The sequence below is a fragment of the Ammospiza nelsoni genome, chromosome 5 (assembly GCF_027579445.1).
Source record: "Ammospiza nelsoni isolate bAmmNel1 chromosome 5, bAmmNel1.pri, whole genome shotgun sequence".
NCBI lineage: Eukaryota > Metazoa > Chordata > Aves > Passeriformes > Passerellidae > Ammospiza > Ammospiza nelsoni.
The window spans coordinates 73,289,389-73,311,313 of NC_080637.1; the positions used below are offsets into that span (position 1 = coordinate 73,289,389).

Consider the following 21,925-nt stretch of genomic DNA (forward strand, 5'->3'; position numbering starts at 1 on the left):
GTGTGTGCTATATAGAATAAACTAGTAGGAAATACTTGCAGGTACTGGAGCACCTGTAGGAAATTTGTAGGAAAGATTTGCAGGTCTGTGGTAGTTCCACAAACTCCTTGCATGCCATATGCAGTAGGATAACCAGAACCTGTAATTAAATAAATAAAATAAAATAACCAAGACCTGTAACAAAAAGCCTCAAGAAGTTATTGCATGGGCACTGGCAGACAGACCTAAGGGTGCTCTGCACTGGGGCCAAACATGAGGCACTGCCAAATTAGATGTTAAACATGGATGCATCAAACTACAGAGACACCTTGTATAACTCAGATCAGCAGGGTTTTCTTTCACTTTTGTTACCTGACATATTTAGGGTTTTATTTCTCTAGATATTTCAGACATGCCAGGGCAACAGGTAACTGAAGTAATGATTCCTAATTACCTTTCCTTGTCAATGCTCAATTCAAATCTTAAAACATCACCATAACACAGCATTTTTAAAATGTATTTTTAAAAATTTATTGTTATTACCACAACACCCAGACCATATCATAAACCAATATATTGACCACCTATACTATGCAGAATAACAAATAATCCCTGCCTGAAAGGACTGATAATATCATTAAATAAGTTTGTGGAAAACTGGGGCCCAAAGAAGCCACAAATGCTGTCTACAGTCAGTGACACTCTGACAGAAACCATGTGAGAATTCCTAGATGAAATCTGGCATCACTTGGAGTTAAATGCAAAATTCTCTCTATTTTCAGTGAAACAGCACTGAACACATATGTTCCTGCTCCAGGGCCCTTTGCTCAGACAACTCAATCCTGGCATTTCATAAGTTTTCTTATTTCTAGCCCTTGCTCTTTTGCACCAAACATATTTTTCCCATGCCTTGTGTTTATAAATTGATACTTTTATAATGTAAGTAGGATACAACTATGTGTAATTCTATTAATCTCTGTCCAAGTGTTCCTTACTGAAAGTACAAAATTTTTCACAAGGATATACCCAATATTTACACTGCAATGTTTTTTTCCCAACATGTCCTTCTGTGAAATGCTATTTCACTGCTTCTTGTCCTTTATCCTGCATTTCTATTGGTTCATTTAATAAGACTGGCTTTTCAGATTTCAGTTGCTTCTTTAAAATGAGCAGAACAAGTGTGCTTGGGATGTAGGACACGCCACGTAACACTGCTGGCAGGCCAAGATAGAGCCACCTGAAATAAATAATGAATGTCATTAAAGATATGCATTTGTAAAAAAAGGACAAAACTATTCAGCAAAAACATTGCTGTGTGAAGGTTACAAAGCCACTCTAAAGCTTGTGCCCTGATGCGTTTGGGTCTCACAGAAGATGAGAATGTGAGAATAGAGAATATGAAAAGGTAAAATGGCCTTTTACCTCTCCTAATTTCAGGCAAATGATTTAGCAAGTTAGGCACCTGGTACTCCTATGGCTTTATCCATAGGGAAAAGAGAGTCCTGAAAGGGCTCAGACTACCTGGTTAAAGTTTCTAAGTATTCATAAGAATATTCTTCCAAACCAACCTCAACACAGTATTACAAGGAATTAGTATGAGGCCACAAGTTTGACAAGATTTTTCTTTAAAAATTGCACATCAGTCCTTGAAGGACTACAAAAACATGAAGTGCAGTATTCTGGGCCAATTTCCAAGTTAAGTAGCTGTATCTTCTCAATAAAATTCTTTTTTTTTGAAATTCAAGTACTGTTTCAACCATTTCCTGTTCAAAGATATTGCAGTCACCCACTGAACCTTTTTCCCACATGTGCTAAGTGCTTTTCAGTATTTTTATCATAACTCAGTGTTTTCAGAGCTTGTTCTCATGAGAGGTTATTAGTGACTATTATGGCACCAGAACATTTCTGTTCAAAGGTTTTTCCAATGTCTGTGTCAAAGGTTGCACTTTGCAAATAAAGCCAATGTCAAGTAAAGTTGTATTGTATCTCTAACACAGGAGCAGTTTGTCTGCTAGGGAGAAAAAGTGCATAAAATTACATCTCTACTCATGCAATAATAGAGTAAGAAGGAGAAATTTAAATGAAGCAGAAAACATACCTGTATGTGACAACATCATACATCCTACACGCTCCTTCTCCACCACAAGTCATGGTACCCCACTTCAAGCAAGTGGTGTCTATCAAAGCTCCAAAATAAATGGGAGATGGAATTCCAGCTGAAAAGAACATGAGCAAAATTTCTGTGATTTCCTTCTGGTTATCAGATCCACCAGAGAGCCTATGCTGTTTGTCACCCACTCCATCTGTCCTGTCCTCTTGCAGCATGAACCTCATTCTCTATTTATCTTCTGCTCCCTATTTTTCCTACCCTCAGCCAAAGATTTTCTTCCCTGCTGCCTGTTAAACAACATCCACATGCAGCAGCATGGACAGTGTTTCCTATTCAGAACTCAAGGTTCTCTCTCATCAGTGAGAGTCAATGCTGCCTTCAATAAACATAAAAAATAAGAGTGAAGGAATGCCAAATGGCTTTCCAGTGAGCAGCAGATGTAGTCCTGTGTCCTGCTTTCTGCAATATACAGTTAATACAGTTGATTTTCTTCTTAGCAGCTGGTACAGTGCTGTGGTTTGGATTTAATATCAGAATAATGTTGATAACACAGTAATGTTTTAGCTGCTGCTAAGGAGGGCTGACATCAAGGAGTTCTCTGTGTCTCATGCTCTGTTTGTGAGGAGCTGCACAGGAAACCAGGGGGGAGCATGGCCCAAACTGGCCAAAGAGAAATTCCACAACCTTCAGTGTCATGTTGAGTACACAGAGTGGAGAGAAGCGGCAGGGAGGGACTGATTGAGGACTGTTTGGGAGTGGGATGGGTATTGGTCAACAGCTCACAAACAATTTTATTCTGCATCACTTTTTGTTCTTTTGTTTTATTCCTCTCTCTATTTTTCCTATTATTATTATTATATTTTACTTTCTTTCCATGCTAAACTATACTTTATTTAACCTGCATGCTCTACCTTTTTTTCCAGCTCTCCTCCCTATTCCATGTGGGAGGAGAATAAGTGGATGCAAGGTACTTAGATCCTGACTGGGGTTAAACCAAGATACCAGTCTATTATCCATTAAAAAAAATTGCAAACTGCAAGCAGTTCTACTTTGCCATGCTCTGAGAGCTGTGAAAAAGAATTCCTAAATGGTTCCTGATCAAAGGCACTCCACAGAAGCAATGACTCCTGTGCCATGCCCACAGCCCTGATGGGATCCTTCTCTAGCTCTAGGTCAGCCCTAGCTGCTCTTCTGAAGTGTGTGAGATATTTTCTTACCAAACACTCTTGAAGCCAGCCCATGGATACCCACTCCAAATGACTTCTCTTCAGGCTTTAGAGACCTGTATGATAATGTAATGACTGTGATGATAATTGCATTGTACAATTATTCATAGAGGTGACATTAATAAGAGATGTTTAACCTTTTTTTTAATCAAATTCTTCATCACATTAGGCCCAAACCATTCTAATAATGATCTCGTAATGCTCATTAGGTGATGTTTGCTGAAAAGTTCCTTATCTAGGACTGCCAAATCACAAAAGGAAAAGCTTCTATCAGGGTATGGTATCAGGGCCAACACAAAGTGCAGCGCAGTTGTGCCTTAACATCATAAATTATCATTTGATTAAAATGATTGATAAACTCCCAGGTATCACACACCACTCAATATCCCACTGCCCTGACTCAGGGCTCCTGCATTCATTCAGGATAAAGCTGACAGCCAGAAGCTGCATCAGATTACAAAGGTGACATGACACTGAACCTTAACAGCACAGAAATGCCATCAGATTTCTCTGCTCTTCCTCCTTCCACATGGAAACTAAACACCTTTTAATTCCCTGGAGAATTAAAACCTCAGAATAAAAAGTCTGGTAGATTTCATAAGACAAGGAAATTTTACTGTACCTCATTAAGACCATGTATCCAGGCATGGCTGCTAAGGAAAAAATGAAGCTGCAGACTAATGTCAGGATTAAAAAATAATGGAGCATCTTGTCACAGCTTTCATGTCCATCACAGTGGCCCAGAGTTGCAGAGATGTTTTGAGATGAAAACCCTGAGGCTGCAACACAGGTGCAGTTTTCAAATACCTATCAAAAGAGTATTTTAATCGCACAGATTGTCCAAACTCACACTCTGATGGCCAAGCCACACTGTTGGCACCCATCTCACTGTCTCCTGCTCTCAAACCTGTTACTCATGAGCAGCACTGCACTGAGCCTCCCTCCCAGTTGGCCAGCCACAGGTCCAGCCATCCCTGTATTTGGGGATAAAAGTGCCATAATGCCTGGTTACCTGGCATTTTACCTTTAAATCTACAGGGTAAAAGAGATTATAATAATCTCTTTAATAGTTCATGCTATAGAATTTCATTTTGGTTAAAATGTTCTTGGGCACTCAGATTTCCAGTTGGCAGCACCTTCAGAATAATTTCTCACTCCTTGTTAAGCATTTAATATTCCTTTAGTTCTTAAGAGAGAAGAATTGCCCTTCATTATATTTTTTAATTCAAACTTAAACCGATTTTCCTATGCAGTTTGAAATTTCTGGTGCTACTCAATGAATTTGTTCAAATTTTTTACCTTATATATTCAATGTACATGAATATATAAGGTAAAAATATATTAATATATATTATATGTACATTAATTATGTATATGATTCCCCATCCTATATTGGTATAAATATTTGCCACCTACTTGATTTCACAGTTACAGTACAATAAAATGTATGCTTTACCAAACTCCTTCCAGTTCCTCTTGAGGATTTACATCCAGCAAGACAAGGTGACACATAAGTGATCCCATTGCTCCCACAAACTGGGTCCCAGATTTTAAGTGGGCAATCACAATCCATGTTGCAGCCAGCCAGGAGAGTATTTTCTGCATATGAAACTTGTTCTATTCTGAAACACATTCGGAAGATGAATAAATATTTCAGTAATGAGATACCCACAGTAACCCCATGCAATTCTTAAGATTCTATTCTAGCTCAAGTGTTGAATCAGGACCCAACCCTACATGCTCCTGCCCTGAAGTCATGCCTTTTTATCTCTCTATAGGACACTAAATTGTATTGTATTACATTAATATTGTAAATAAGGTATGAATACTCCACAGCTTTTTTCTTATCTATGGCCTGTATATTTTTAATAGTCCATAAGGGTTGTATTGGCACCTCCATGTCCATTTTACAGACACAAAGCACAACCTGGCCTAGTGGAAGTGTCCCTGCCATGGGGCAGGGAGTTTGGAGATAGAGACTCTTTAAGATCCCTTCCAACCCAAACCATTCTAAGATTGCCAATGATCAATGGTGGATTTCAAATCAAGAAACTGCAGATAAAATACCCTCTGATAACTTGATAGTAATCAAATTTGAGTAAACCAGTGTAAGAACAAGAAGGGGATTTGTTCCTCTCTTATTCTGAAATTGCACTCATGTATGCCTGATTTCACCAACAGTTTTTATTTTCACCTGCAGTTACAGACTTTAATATCTGTCTTAGTAAAAGAATTAATATGGACATGCAACTGCATGGATATCTTTTTTAATACACTTTTGTTGTTTGAAAAAGGCATGAAAGACCTAATGTCTAATGCAAGCAGAAAGCCTTGAGAATTTAGAACAGGGAATTGCAATGGAGCTTCTGGCTGATTCTTGACAAGAAAAATCATCCTGTTGTTTTAAGACTGAAGTCCTCCTGAGTCCCAAAAAACATACCCTTGATAGGAAACTGTTAGACCAGCAACTGGTGAGGTATCACAGACAGTCCAATAGGCAGCAAAGTAGAGAAGGTATTCCAGTAAAGATACCCAAAATGCTATGCTCGCAGCCTGATAGATATTTATCTTGAATTTCTTCATGAACAAGCCTCCAGAAAAATACCCAACGCATAGAACTGGCAAGTTGTAAACACCTAGTTAAACAAGTGAAACTTCCATGTTAAAATAAAGGAGACCATCAAAGCTACTCTACTACAGGGCAGCTAGAGAGGGAGCTATATAGCTGCTGTGAGGGAAGGTTGTGTTTGGCAAAGACTCAAAGGGTGCCTGGGGCTGAATAATTTAACTACAATCAGAAATGGTCTCTGCTAATTTCCTTTCACAGCCAAAACCTCTGCCAAAGTCAACAGCAGGTGAGAACTGCTTGGGGAGGGATCTACAGGGTAGGGCTAAAATTATTCATTGGAAAACGGCAATCTAGAGTTGCACTCTAGGTCCCACTCAAAAACAACCACAACAAAAACAAAACAAACAAACAAAAAATAATAATAAGAAAAAAATTATATTGTTTCAATCCAGCCTCTGACTGGGAAACTCAACAAAAAGATCTGTGCACATCTTAATTAAGTGCACATCTTAATGCACTCTAAGCATGACAGAAAGGAGGAACAGGCTTTCAGTTTTGAGATGAGATTACTGAATGTGCTCTCACATCATTCTTTGATGATTGATGCTTAAAAGAAGCAAATTCTGACTGAAAGACTCATTGGAAATGGTTTTACACAAGCATCACATGGCTTAGTTTCATATCAGCTGAATTTTTGGACCCAATTCAAAAGATGGGAATTAGATTATAAAATTGTGCACAAAAAATTAGATGTTTAGCAGAAAATGCATTGGCATTTAGAAATGTTTTGTAATGTGATATCCCTCACCTGTAGAAGCATTTAACCTTAGTATGTATATATAAATACACATGAACATAAGTATATATGTGAAAATATAGATAATTTGAATAGAGACATCACTAATTGATAGAACATAACAAAATGCAAACATACCAATCAAAAAGATGGCATCTGATGCAGATTTCCCAAACTGCTGTTCCAGATACTTGGGCATGAAGGATATCATGCCATCAAAGGCACTGAACTGTAGCACAGTTATGCATATAAATAACATATACACAGGGTTGTGGAACAGAGCCTTGAGGAAGGGGATGAAATCTGCAAGGAAATAATGCCTTGAGTTAGTGTGATGCTTTATGAAAACAATGTGGCTGTGAGGGAAAGGGGGGAACAGAAATGGTCCTGAGCTGGACCAGGATAAACCTTGTGCTTTGCCAGACACCACAGGCCAAAGATCCCTTGCTTAGTCCAGGGTGTCCTCTACCCAGAGATACCCTCACACACACACATGCACACCAGTGCAGCTCTTCCTTATAAAAAAATAATAAATAAATCACAGTGGCAGCAGCTACTGCCCCATCTTCCCTCCCTTTTCTCTCATCTCATGCCCCCAGAGCACTCAGCAAAAGCCCTGTCCTGCAGCTGGCATCCAGAGGGGTGAAATGCGCTCCAGAGCTGTGACAAGCTGCCCCAGAGGGCTGAATTCTGATTTTGGGGTTTGCTGCTGGGGCAGAAGAGGTCTGAAGAGAGCTGTGAGCACACTTATTCACACCATCCTCTCATAATCTGCATCAGCCAGTTTTCAGCCAAGTAAGCATCTGAGAAACTGATTCACACAGGTCTTTCCTCTGAATAATGCCCATTGTCAGGATTTGAACCATAAAAAAAGCCCCACAATTCCCCTTTGTCTAATGTTCTCTCTTAATCAATGTGCTGAGCTATTGTCAAGAAACTCTGCAGATAAATTTAGGCATCTACAAAACAATGACTGGGCCTCACTGAAAGTGGGCACCGCTTAGGATGGGTGTATATCTTCCAGAGCTAAACAAGGACCTTATTAGAAGTAGCTCTGTATGCAAATCTTTCAAAAATTAGTTAAATCTTAGAAACACTAGAAATAAGCTGCATTATTTACAGATGCAGTGACATTTTTAATCATAGCTTCTTAAGGAAATTTTATTGTTGTTAAATTAGTTTTATTTTAGGTTATTTTTTTACTATAAAAACATTCCTATAACCCTGGAGCACTAAGGAGCCACAGCTGAGCTGGGAGAGCAGTATTTTATTCATTAATTCATTTAAGGCTAGGTGGCAGCAGAAAGAGATGCTCTGGTTATCAAGATGAAGCTGCAATATCAGCCAGGACCTAAGGACTCACTCTGGGTGTGGTGAATCTGCAGGACCCAGCTGGAAAAGCACAGAGAGGGAGCTGCCACTTGGAATTTACTCGCTGAAAATTTCTGAGGTCCTGTCAGAGGGCCCTGAGCAGGACAGGCTGCTCTGAAGATCATAGCCTTTGACATAGTTTATTCACTTGCATTTCCAACCAGGAAATGTAGGAAGGATTTTTCCTTTAAATAAGGAAGGGAAAAAAATATGCTCCTACTCTTGTAGGAGCTCCTACTCTATGTTCTTACATAGATTTGAAAGACCAGAGATGTGAAAGCTGCCAGGTGAATAAATGTGAGTGGAATACATCTTTGTTCAGCAATAATTAAATGTTTATGAGGGTTAATTTTCTGTCAATTCCCTTTTAGGGCTTTCAGCTGTACTCAAGAAATGCACAAGATTTATGTTGGGTTTCTGCTTTTCTGCCCAGTGAATGTGGGGCACAAACAACTAATATCTGCACCTCATGCCCAGCTCACTGAGCTGTAATATTTCTACTTATATTTCAGAGCTTCAGCCCTTTCCTGGGAAGCAGAGATCTACGTACACCTGAATTGCAAGAGGGGAAAAGGAAGGATCCAGATCCCATATCTATGAAATCAGCTTTTTTCCTCTGCAAGGAGCCATTCTAAATTCCTGTACAAATCCCTTGAACTGCAGAGACATCAAAACAGAGCAGGCACTGCACATCTTGGACCCACCTTTAATTACAAAGTACACAGAGTTCACACCTTAGGACTAAAGCTAGAAAGGAATAAAATGCAACACAACTTGCCTTTAGCAATTTCATACATGGTCTGCTTGGCTTCATTCTTATCATTTTCTTGCAATGGTGTTGCAGTTTTTTCACTTGTCTCCTCAGGTTCATTGGTTTCACCTTCCTTCACCAGGGACTTGGGCAAGAACCAGAATGGAATTGCCACCAGCAGATTGAGCAGCGCACAGATCAAAATGCCCAGCCACCAGGCCCCAACCCAGCGGGCATCTGTGGCTGCTATAGTTATCTCATCTGGAATAAAACACAAAAACAGACTTCTTGATCACTTCAGAAACATTCTTTGCTGTCATTTTGGGCTTTCCCAGTCACCTCTGACATAAAAGCATTTTAATGATTCTTAACATGAGGCTTATGAAAGAGCATATTCTCCAGTTTTCTTTTCTAATGTTGCTAATTTTCTGGCAAATTTCAGTGGCTTGTATTAAGTTAATTCTAGTCCTTTCCTCTGTTAAGCCAGATGACACAATTTTTTCAACAGATAATTTACAAGCAGATTGATTTGTGTACCTATGAACTGAAAATTATAAACCAATCTTCTATTCTAAAAAAACGCCAACAAACTCATGGTGTTATTAACTCCTGGTGGGATTAACTCATATTAGCAAGGAAACATCTTTTAGCTCTGAAAAATACACCAACTACAGACTTAAAAATAAGGTTTTATATGTTCACCCATTACCTGCACCTACTGATCCAATGTCAACAAACAGCTCTGCACAGAATGAAGCCAACAACAAACCAAGGAAGGGGCCAATGACAGTTGCTGTATGTAGACATGCTAGAGTGGGAAAAAGAGAAAACATTCTAAATTAGAACCCAGTCACAATTACCTTCTTGGAATTGCTCCATATGGTTAGGACAGCTCTACTGAAAAAGTATTTGCACCTAAAAATGGCCTCATTCCAACAAGTTTCTCTCTGGTTAAATTACAATCCTAAAATATTGTTGTTTTGAAAAAGCAATAATTAATGTTTTCTGCATTTCTTTATTGGGCTGAAGGGCATCACAATAATCCTTTCTTTTGCTTTTGTTTGCCTGTGTGTTCGGAGAAGGGCAATTACCGCAACAGGGTGGATTTACCCAAGTAGAAAGGTGAATTCTCTGCTTTGGCAAAATCCTCCAAATAGGAAATTCCCAAAGGCATGATGGGAGTTTCCCCCATCCCTCTCACGATGTTTCCAACCATCACAAAAATCCACAGCAGGGACCCAGGCTCTTGTTCACATTCTGTGGATAAAACAAAAAAATAAGAATTAATGTTTTAGTCCCAACTATTAATGAAAATCTGGAGACAAAGAATTGACCAATAGCTTAAGCTTTGGTGGGTAAGCCTGTCTTATAAAAGAAAATATTAATAACTAGTCACAATACTATTTACTTCCTTTCTCTCCTTGAAGTGGGATTTCTTCATCCCATAATCTGCTTCAGGATTTCACTGCTCTCTCCCCCTTTGTCATGCTCAGATTTCTCAGTGCAAATTCATTAACCAATAAAAAACAACTTTGCTGGCAGCAGCTGCTGCCTTTCTGGGTGTCTGACCAAAGATGAAATCCAGATCTCCTGTTTTAATGTTAAATTGCTGCCACCAAACACAGGTGAAGCAATCCACATTCAGATGGGGTCACATTCAGTCCAGTTTTCACTTCACACAGGAAATGGACTCAGATACATGAATATCACAGCCTTGCTTGTCCATAAACCAATAAACAATCACCTTACCCAAGTAGATTCACAGGCATGAGGGTCTATGGGATCTATGTGCCTGTACGTCATTTAGATGAAAATAATTTAATCAACAATCACCATTATTTAATAAACAAGTGATTGCTAATAAAAACAAAAATCCATTTATTTAGACACTAGAGACATAGAAAAAAACATCAACAGACATAGGAAAAGTCCTACCTGTTGATGGTTCCTCTGTAGGCAAAGAGGACAAGTTGTGATTAACAAGGCACAGAGGCATCACTGAAACATTTTCCCGTTGTGAAATGCTGCTTTCAATGTGATACCTGTTGGAAACAAAGGAAAGAAAGCATGTGCAGGTCGAGAAGATATTCATGAGAAACATTCTCATTTGTCCATGCTGGAGTCATGGAGTTACCTATAAGAGTAGGTAGCCAGAGTCATTCCATGCTCGTCACAACAGGATTGAAGGATCAAAAAACACCTTGCTGATTAAAGCCTACACAAGCTTATATTATTCTTTTTTTTTAAGCCAAGCAAAAAATAATTTCAAAGGAGTTGAAGGATCATTATGGTCAGTACTAAATTTGCTTCTAGCTATTCTTTTAGTCAGAACAGGTAGACAACATCTCTGCACTGTGGATGTAAGAAATCAATTTGGCAGTGAAAATAGCTTGAGAAACACCTATTCCTTATCCTCTGGGAGGTCTCTTTCTCTGAATAAATTCCTAGCAGTGCAGAGAAAACAGAGTTCCAATTTTCATTCTGCATTGTTCAGGCTAAAAAAGATTTACATAACACTGTCATTTCGTTGTGCCAGTTTGTGATGATTGATAATACTCAATTTCATTCCTGCCAACACAGTGACCAGGTATGATCTCTCATCCAGGTTCCAGATCAAGAGATCTTTAAAAATCACAATTTCTATTGTCCATCCAAGCATATAAGAGCTAAAAGTGACAGCATCACAGCTGTTAGTTGGGAGAGCCCGTGCAAAGGGGAGCAAAAGGATGAAGGCAAAGGCAAAGGCAGGTGCCCAGCAGAGGGGTAACTCTCCTCAGGAGGTGATGATTGACTTTTGGAGCCATCTCAGGAGCAAACCCAAAGAATCTGCAGTGATCAGACTGAATCCATGCTCAGCAATGTCTCTCCCCATAAGCAGCACCCTCAGTGAGAGGATGAAAGGGTTAATGCCAGCAAGGGTCACAGAAGCTGCTGTGAGCTAAGCACAACACTCACCTCCCAAACAGAAAATGAGGAAGTGATATCAAAAGACATCCAAAGGATAGAACTGTGCAGCCCAAAGCAATTATTCTGGGTCTGTGAAGCTTTGCTCCAAAGTAACTCACAAATGCTATCAGCAGCAAGTTACCTGCAAAGAGAACCTGGGTCACCATCTGCAAAGCAAGGCACCCCATAATAGTTACAAACCTGAGCATGTCTTGTGAGCTCCTGTTTCTTTTTTTGTCTTTAAAAAGTGTCACTAGACAGGGAACTGCCTACATGGTGCAGTAATTCCCTGCTATATATGATCTTTTTTTGGAAAAGTTACATCACATGAAAAGAACAAGAGAATAAAAGGCAGGGTGGAAAAGAGATCACAGTGAGAGAGACTTTTAAGTGCGCCTTTATAGAGGAGAAATTTCCCACTACTTGGCATAGAGAACAGACCCAGGACTGCAGAATAATATAGGAATATTATTAGGAATATTCCCCAAGGATACTTTATTTGGTAATGTGTAGGAAAATACAGAAGCGTATATCATAGTGTTTTTGTACTGAAAATAATAAACACAAGATAACCATCATACCAAAAAAAAGGAATAATAATTTAATATTAATTTTATTAATAGCTTAATAATAAAAAAGTCACAGGTTTTTATACCTAGTACCATTTAATAACAAAAATGTACTAAAAATCTTCATTTTCCTCACCTCCACTTTCACTTAGAAGCAGTTGATTTTCTCCACTTATTGCTATGCAACTAAGAAAAGAATCAAGCTTCATGTTATGAGTCAGGCCCTATAAAAATAGCAATTTAATAATTTTACACCTACTAATTTTATGATCTTTTTGTCAGAAGAACAAAACCATGTCTCTGAGTGATGAGCGTCATGCTCTGAAAGAAAATAATGGCTTTTTTATGTATCATTTCTAAACAGGCTGTGCTGAATCAGTGGCTCGAATGACACTTAAAGATAAACATATAAGTTTATCACTGGACAATAAAATCTACTGACAGGCAAGGTAAGGAGCACTAAAAGTAGAACTGGAAATTTTCTTTGCAAGGACAGTTGTACAGGTACAAAATCTTAAAATATTATTGAGTTTAAATAAGGATTCACAGTCCACTCCAACCAAGTTTAATTAAAGGAACTACAAAATTCTAAATATGAGCTTAAATTCAAACAAAGTTTACATAGTTGGTTTTTTTGTGTATTGAATATATCTGAAGAAAACATCTCATAAACTAGTTCTGTTTTGTTAGTTGCTCTGTCATATTTTATGATAGTGCAGAAATTATCTGGACCAGTTTTTAAACCTAAATTTGCCCATTCAAGAGGTCCTATTAATTTCCAAGACATGAAATGGTTACAAATCAGCTCAAAAGAATGACAGAGTTGGCCACTATTGCAAACAGAGTAAATGAGAGCAGATGAGAGTCACTAAGACATGCTCAGACCGCAGATTACATTTTCAAAGAATCAGAAATATCAAAATGAGAGATTACCAATTTCAAAGCTGCCATTAATGATGCCCACTAAAGAAGCCGGGATATTAAATTGTTTCTCTATCTGTGTGTACATGCTGTTCATGTAAGCACCAGACATGGTTTTCCCAAGGAAGGCAAGTGACAGTGCCAGCAGAAATACCTAGGAAGGGAAGAATGCGTAAAAAATTATACATTTATGCATATTCCTTGGTTATTTCCCCCAGTAAAGGTGTGCTTCCAGTTAAAAAAGTGAGCAGTTCTCTTCCGCTGATGTGTGTGTAAATCCCATCACCTATTCCTTTCTAGAGTTATGGCTTTGCCAAAAAAACAAACAACAAAAAACCCCAAACCAAAACACACCAAAAAAAAAACAAAAAACAAACAAACAAAAAAAAACCCTACCAAAAAAACCCAAACAAACTTTGTTCTTCTTCTTCTCTAATTGACCAAGACTGCCTTCAGCAGCCCCAGGTCCCATTTAGCCAGCCAAGGCAGCAGTGCCTGCTGCAAGGTTGCCACCTGCAGGACCTTCCCACCCCCTGTTCACCCAAATGACAAATTGCTTGCAGAGCTGAGATCCTTTCCTTTGGAGGAATTACTCCATCCAGGATCTGCTCTCCCATCTCAGCAGAGGTCATGAGGCCACAACAAGTAATTTCAACCAAAAGGAGTCAATAACATGTCCTTTTTACAAGACAATTAGCAGAAACTGACAGCTAAAAAGTTAAAATGAGAGCAGCAGTATTCAAACCCTTTTAACTTCAGGCTTCTTTATAAACAGCATTTTTGAAATGAAATCAATATTATTTTTAAATAAATCTACTGCAAAAGCTAAAAAGCAAAAGAAACACATTTGGATTTTTAATTACTATTTTTAAAAAGTTATTTTATAAGATTTTCTAGCATTTTTTGACATTGAATTACCATTCAAGATCAACAGGCAGTTTTTACTGCCACATCCCAGTCAGTAAAACTCATTTCACAGCTTTAAGAAGGAAGGGTAAATGTGTTAGCCTGGGGGGATTACACAAAGTCAGTGGTGAAGTTTCAAAGCAGCAATCAATCAGTACCTCCAACATCTCACAGAGCGGAAAGTTCAGGGAGAGAAAAAATCAGCACAGCTGTTTACAAACTTTTGTAAGGGCATTAAGGGTAAAAGACAACAGCTGATCCATTCATATAATCTAGGCTGTAACTTCTACCAAAATTCTATAAATGCAGTAATTACAGTTGTGTGTTCTTGCAAAATCACTAAAATATGGCTGTACCTTCAGCTTGGAAATGCAGCAGAATTTGTCCTCTGCACGTGGCTTCTCAGGCTCCTTCATGTTGCCTTTTTTAATTGACACTGGTGTCTGTTTCTGAGTCTGCTGGCCATCCCATTACAGTGTTGGAAAAAGATGAGAGAAAAGAACAAAAGTTTTTGTCCCATGCTTACAAAAATATGATATTCCTTTTAAGAGATTTGACATTTCAGCATTTTCCTTCAATAATTGCAAACTGGATTGCAATAAAGCCTACCAGATCATGGATTTTATTCTAAATTAAATAACTTGGTTAGAGTAGAGACATTATCTCTTGGCATTGAAATAGAGGAAAACAAAATCAAACCAAAACCACCAGACCAGCTTGAGATCTAAATGGACACAAAACAGACTCCATTCTTCTTCCCCTCCTAAGATTGTCAAAAATATTCCTCTTTATTCATCTGCCTACTTTTGCTTATCTCCATTTCAACTTGATGATTAAAGTGTCTCACAATGCTAAGCTGCCTGCTCTGTTGAAATTTTACATATATTCCAAAAGTGTGTTCCAAGAAGGAGCAATATATTCCAGGGATTGGATATACTGACCTGTAAAAGCCCCAACACATCTGAGGGTTTGCACAATGAATCAAAATTTTATTCTAGTCATTCCAAGGGCTCCTACAGAGACTCCATTAAATAAAGTTATGAAATACAGTTCCCTGGGGCCTGATGGAGTGAGGTGACAAATCCTACCTGACAGACAGGATGGATACAGGTGAATTTCCTCTTTTTGGTCTGGGGAACACTTCCCAAGGGATCCTGCAGCACCTGCTCTGCTCTGTGCTCTCCCCCTCATGGGTCCAGGGATGGGGAGAAGCTTGACCAGCCCACCAAGAGGACTCAGCTGCCTTCCAAATTCTTCACCTCAGCACCCTCCTGGCCAATCTCTCCAAACATTCATTTCTACAACAATGTTAATCCTCTCAAATGTGTTTCCTAACTAACTTGATTCCTAGCAAGTCCACAGGCATTAACTCCTTCTGTAGCTGCTTTCTCACTTGCAGCTTTGAAAAACACAATGCATTATTACAGCATTCCTGGAAACACCTTACAATTAACAGTAGGTGCTCAGCACTCAGACAATTATCTGCGATAGATACAGAGATTTTATCTCTGCTTTGCTCACAGATACTTCTACAAATTGTGTTCAATCACAGGACTAAACTGTACTCACACAGCTTCTTTTTTTTTTTTTTTTTTTTTTAATTTCCTTCTTTTATTTTTTTCTTTTTTTTCACTTTGAAACAAAATTTATATCCCAGGGACTTATTAATGCTTTATCTAAATACTGCTTTTCTCTGAAGCCCACCAGCAATACCAAAACATGACAGCAATACCCTATATTTGTCCTCTTCTAGGAGTTGGCAAAGGGATTCTTTCCCTTTCTGTACCAGTTTCACTGTATTTCCTCGCATTTCACTGTCACACCCAGGGAACATCATCTGGCTAACTGCAGGTTTTCCTTCCTGGTGCTACAAGCTACCAGACAGCACCCTGTTACCTGACTTGGGGGATCAGACACATCACACTGCTCCTCATGCAATTACAGCAGTCAAAACAGCATTTTTTGCCTTTAATTATTCATACCTTCCCTCACAGCAGAAATTAGGATCCAGGAAAAAAAGCATTTCAACCAATTTTTTACTGGGAAGATTATTAAGTTTATTAATTGAATAACCAAGTAGACAGAATCATTATTTCCAGCTCTGATTCTGAAATTGCTTTCCCCAGCTCTATAATATTTTGTGGTCACACTTCATCAAATGTTACTGATGCCAACATAGACTAACAGCCTGAATTATCAGAAAGACACAGGTGCATAACTCACTCAGCTCAGGTGCACTCACACCACACTTTAAGTCCAGGTTAGAATTTAAATTACCATTTCTGTGTCTATGAACACACATTTCTTGGTCCCATGAACCAAGTGTGCTCTCACTCCCTTGTCCATCTACCTGCTCTCCATTGTACATTCCTCTTGGGTACATTGGTTACACTCTTGGGCTCTTCAGACTCACCTACAAACCTCTATATCTCATTGAACAGGCCAAAATATAGCTCTATTAAAATACATTTATTTTAAAATGGGTATGCAAAAGTTTGCCCCTGGGTTCTTAGTGAACTACAAGCACCTGAGTCCACTCATGTGAGCACCTGCACCTGAATCCCACTCACAAGCCTGCAATGCTCACTGAAATTTCAGGGAACAGGGCAGTAAAATTCCTCCCTCCACCTCTGCACTAGGCCGGTGACACATTTATGGCAGGCTAGGAAGTTGGCAATGCCCAGAACTGCCTCTTCCATCCTCTCCACTGTCTGAGTGAACCTGCAGGGGCAGCCAGAAGGACACACAGGTGATCAGAAAACACCCACCCTGCACATGCACAGAGATTTCTCACTGTGGGGGCAGCTCAGAGCAGCTGGAGGACACAGAGCACCCAGGGTGACCTGGGCTGAACAAGGCTGGCTTAAAACCAAAGCTGAGCCTTCCAGTGAGGACCAAAAGAGGCTGGTTTGGTGCAGCTGCCAGCAGCAGGCAAGCACTGAGACATCACTTTGGAGCCACTTGTCCCACACAAACCATCACATTAAATCACATTTCACTGATGCCTCAGATTTAGCTTTTATGTTTTCAGATTTTGTGCTGCTTTAGTGTGTGGGTCTGATCTTCACATGAGGGGATGGTGAGCTCTGAGCACAGAGCAGGGAGACAAAACAATTCCTGCTCCAGCTGGGCACCAAGGACAAATGACCCAAATCTCAGCCCCAGAGCACAAACCCCGTGGGCTGGAGAGAGAAAAACAAGCAGGGTGGGACTGCCTGGGCTAAAGCTGCAATGGGACAATGAACTGCAAGGTGCAAATGGAGCAGAGCTGATCCCAGGGACAGAGCCCGTGCCCGGCCGTGCATTTTGGGGCCGTTTTGGTTCATCTTGGGTGCAGCCCTGGCTGGGCTCTGGTGCTGCCCAAGGTGCATCCATGGAGGAGATGCTTTGAATAAATCCCTGCTTTATTCCTTAACTCTGCCCAGCCTCTGCTCTAGGGCAGCCTTCACAAGGCATCATCAGTCTAACAAACTAATAAAAAGGAAAAAAAGCACCCAAATATCTGAATTTAAAGTTGATGATGCAATGTTTTGCAAGTTGCCTTGCCTAAGTCCCAAGAGGATTTGCTACTTTCAAAGTACAATTCATCTTCCATTTAGCTCAGCTTAGTCATATAGATAGATAAACTGCCACATCTTAATTTTGTTTACAGGGTTAAAAATCACAGAACATAATGATTCAGAAAGCAATTATGGTGGCAGGATTTTTAACTAATTTATTTTTCTGGTTGCAAAAAGCTTTTTGAAATCTTGTTTTACCAGGTACAGTTCAAACTCTTACTCAAAAGCAATTACACTAATGTTAGACTGAGACAACGGAAAATCTCCTCATGGCAAAACAATGAGGTACTTACAGTCTGAAAAGGTTTCTGCAAGAAATCACTGATATGGCACACTTGAACTTTGACTTTAAATCTACATTGTTGAAAATTAACCAAGTATGGGGCAACTTGTGTTTTTGCCAAATTTCAGTTGTGCATTTTGGAGTGCTCAGATGTGACAGACACGCACTGAGTTCTCCGAAGGAAAATTAAGCCCATCTGTTTCTTTTCCCTCCAAAAATAAAGGCCAGGGGCTACATCTGTTTCAGATCTCTGAGCATGAAGTGCTGACACTCCTGTGCACTGAAGACATCCAGAGAGCAGCCACAAGCCAGAGAGGAACTTTGGGAGTGCACCTAAGTGTGTAAATTTACAGGTTGGGTGGACTTTAGGAAAGGGTGGCACAGGGTCAGAAGGGAAGAGGGGAATGAGATTACTCATTACTGATTTACATTGCAAAATCAGAGAATAATTTGACCAAGCACAAATAGTCCTGGCTAACACAACAAGAAGAGATCATTTGACTTCAATTAAGTCCATCAGACATCTCATCTAGCAATCAGTAGATACACCTTCAAGTCCTAAGTGAAAAAAGCAGAGTACAATCCATTATTGGTCTCAATGTTATGTGGCATGATGATTTACCTACCAGGAAGGACATTTCTGCCCTCACTCTAAACACAGCAGCTTATTTTGAAACCACTAAGGTCCAATAGCTCTTTCCCAGCACTGCAGCTGTAAGCAGCCACTTCTAATCCATGAAAAGGTGGGAATGTGAGCTGCATCTGCACAGAACCACAGCACCCATGGGCTGAGGATGTCATGACAAAGAGCAGGTTCACCATCATTTGCCCCATCAGCTCAGATCCAGGGCAATGTTTAAAACCATTTTATTTCTCAGAAGTGTCTGCTGGGAGCTGCTTCTCTGGCAGTCCATGCACCTCCCAGTCAACTAGAGGGTAACAGGGAGAGTTTCTTACAAGGACAACACAGGATTTGCTTCTCAGGGTTGTGTCCTGATCTGGGTCCACGCCCCAAAACTTCACTGCAAACTTCAGCCTTTGAACAGACCAGCAGAACTGAGCATAGGAACCTCACAACAAAGACCCTGTTACAGCATTTTCACTCCTTTCACCCACTCATAGGGGTCCCAGCATTTGCATAAATGAAAAAAAAAACCCTGCTCAAGATATTTTGGGAGCCTACTCTCAAAAGAAATCGAAGAAGGATTCAAAATAAGGAAATATGTAACAATTTAACTGATTCTCCATCAATCAAAAATACATTTATATAGGCAGTGTTTATACCAAACTAAACAAGAGGAGCCACAAGGTCTCATTGTAGCGACTAGTGAAGAGACTCAGGTAAAACCTTGATCTACTCAAACCAGGTAGAAAAGCATCCATCTGCATTTAATAAAAATGTAGGATGATGTTTGCCCCTGTATATGTAGAAACACACACAGGCACAAAACTTTCTGCCCAGTTTGAGCCTGAATTCGGACTTACTTTGACCATCCAGTAATATTTCCTTCCCTTTCACATCAGTGGAACTCATGTCAGCTGCAGGCTAAACAAAAATTCAGATCTGTTTTCTGTCCTGAACTCTGCCATCCACTCTACTCATCCCTTTCAAGTCATGATTGCCTCAATTTTTTGCCATGTAACACAATAAAAGAATAAAAATAATAAAAACAAAATAAATAAAAACAATAAGCAGACTTTTCTAAAAATCATTCAGACCCTTCCTTGGAGATAGTACTGCATAGGTGCGAAGCATTATTGCTGTCTGGCTTCATAACTAGCTATTTATTTAAACCAGTGATATTGCCATAATAATTTCTGCCTTGCGAAAGCAGTTTAGCCCATTGATTTGCACTTGTATGGATTTGGGGGCTTTGCTTTTGCTTTGGCAAAGCATATTCATGCCTTCTAGCCTTGCAGCTAAATTTATGAGTACATAAAATTCCTTATTCTTCATAAAGTTTGCTGCAAGTCTGGAAGATATTCTGCTGTACAAACCTCTGGTTTTAAATGTTAGGAAACATAAATGCTTTAATTGTCAAAACAGCTTTTCAGAACGTTGAAAACCTAATTATATACTTTTGGGCAGTGCTTCCTAGTTGAAGTACAAAGGGATTTGTTGTGTGATCAGCTTAGAGGCAAATTGTCTCAGGAACATACTCTGAGAAAAGCTGAAGAAACAAACTGCAGGTTGACTGGCAGCTCAAAGCTTCAAAGTCTCCCTGGAGCCTTTTCCTCTGGAAAAAATGACATTACCTGTGATTCATCCATCAGTGGTTTATGTAACCTGATAGCATTTCACTTCACTATCCATCACTCCAGGAGGATTTGGGGTGTGCCAATGTGCTCTGCGTGCAGAGATGGTTAAAGGTGACACTGTTGGCCTTTCTGGGCACTCTGGACTCAGCTCAGTCCTAAAGGGTGTGAAACATCCAAGGGGAAGATCCAGGACCTTTTGAGAATCAGGCACCTGTGAGCACGGCTTTTCTACCAACATTTCATTTTTAAACATTGGAAATTTTCCTAGAATCTCCTGAAATAAACACTCTTCCTCAGAAAGGCTAAAGCTGCATGAAATATACATCCTCTTTTGGCAACAAAAATTAAAGTGCTGGTTTCAAATAACAGTGTAGCTTTAAGAGTCTCTGATAAAAAATACCTCACCTCTATGGTGATAATCTCTACAGCTCTTTCAACAGTGGCTTTTTTAACTTCTACAAATTGTTATGAGTACGATAAAAGGCAGCAGGATGATGTATGACTTAAATCAGTGGGCTGTAGTGATCCACAGCTCCATGAAGATTATGCCTGCTTATGACAACATCCTAAAAAATAGTTTAAGAATGTGTTAACCCCTCATTTACATGAAGTATGAAATGTTCTGTTGACATGAAATTATACATGACATTGTCAACATTGCTCATTTTTAAACACAATATCCTAAGCATGAATAAAATTCAACAAGTATGTGGGGATGTGAGAGCTCCCTAAAATGAAAAGAGCCATTTGCAGCCCATGGGAACTCTAACAAAATGAAAGTTAGTTAGTTAAAACTAACAAAATCTAGTTAGAAAAACTCCCAAAAACTTTCACTTTTGTTAGTGAAAACTAACAAAATCAAGCCTACAGTCACTAGAATCATGGTCACTAACCAGAGTGGAAATGTCTAGGGATCCTGCAGATCAAGACAAATAGTAATAATAAAAAAGATTACCTATGCAGACAGTAATTTATGTGGCAGAAAATACTCTGAAATCAAAAGCAGAATTCAAGATACCCACTCTAAATGTACAGTAGGTATCCAACACCTGTGGATTTTAAAGACATTTCTCCGGAGGTCTATGCCTCTCTGCTGCTCTGCACAAGGTTCTTCTCTCAATTAAATGCTTTCCTAAGGTGACTTTTCAACTTTTTCCTATTAAAATGTTATCATTCATAGGCACAGTATGTGTCAATATGAAATTATTTCAGGATGTTGATGACTGAAGGGCCCCGGAGCCTCATTTTTCCCCCCTTCACAATAATGCCATGTTTTCAATTTTCCACTGAGCGTTTGGCTCAATAACCATTTATTGCAAGAAACCACCACCTTTTGGCCTAGACATGTCACTTGAAGCTCCTAAATTATTTGTGAAAGCTCACATTTAATTATTGACTTTTTCACACCATTCCTGAATTCTGTTATCAAGGATGAGCTCCACCAAAAGTGGATTTGCTGCTAAATGGAAGGAAACAGCAATATTTGGAGTAAAAGAAATTCCCAAAAACAGACCAGAAATCCACTACATGTTTTCAGATGCATATGCTAAACTTCTAATGAATTTTTAGTGACTTCTTACAGTAGAAAGACATTTCCAGGTACCTCTTCATGTTCCTTGTGCTTATCAAAGGCTTTTCTCATCTCCAAGCAGAAAGAAAAGGTCAGGTCACAATGATTC

At 39.3% G+C, this 21,925-nt stretch overlaps 1 protein-coding gene across 1 annotated transcript in view; it reads right to left on the bottom strand.

Annotated features, from left to right (window-relative positions):
* Positions 1-485: 485 nt before the first annotated feature.
* Positions 486-21,925, bottom strand: part of LOC132073703 (solute carrier organic anion transporter family member 1A2-like) — a 31,321-nt gene continuing 9,881 nt past the window's right edge. The window contains exons 4-17 of the mRNA XM_059472915.1: positions 14,501-14,599; positions 13,251-13,392; positions 11,758-11,890; positions 10,738-10,844; positions 9,913-10,059; positions 9,512-9,610; positions 8,830-9,063; positions 6,819-6,983; positions 5,756-5,951; positions 4,772-4,937; positions 3,938-4,122; positions 3,307-3,371; positions 2,078-2,195; positions 486-1,216 (exon numbers count right to left, since the gene is read on the bottom strand). Coding sequence (XP_059328898.1) covers positions 1,057-1,216; positions 2,078-2,195; positions 3,307-3,371; positions 3,938-4,122; positions 4,772-4,937; positions 5,756-5,951; positions 6,819-6,983; positions 8,830-9,063; positions 9,512-9,610; positions 9,913-10,059; positions 10,738-10,844; positions 11,758-11,890; positions 13,251-13,392; positions 14,501-14,599 — 2,016 coding nt within the window. The 3' untranslated portion in view covers positions 486-1,056. The remainder of the gene's footprint in view (positions 1,217-2,077; positions 2,196-3,306; positions 3,372-3,937; positions 4,123-4,771; positions 4,938-5,755; positions 5,952-6,818; positions 6,984-8,829; positions 9,064-9,511; positions 9,611-9,912; positions 10,060-10,737; positions 10,845-11,757; positions 11,891-13,250; positions 13,393-14,500; positions 14,600-21,925) is intronic.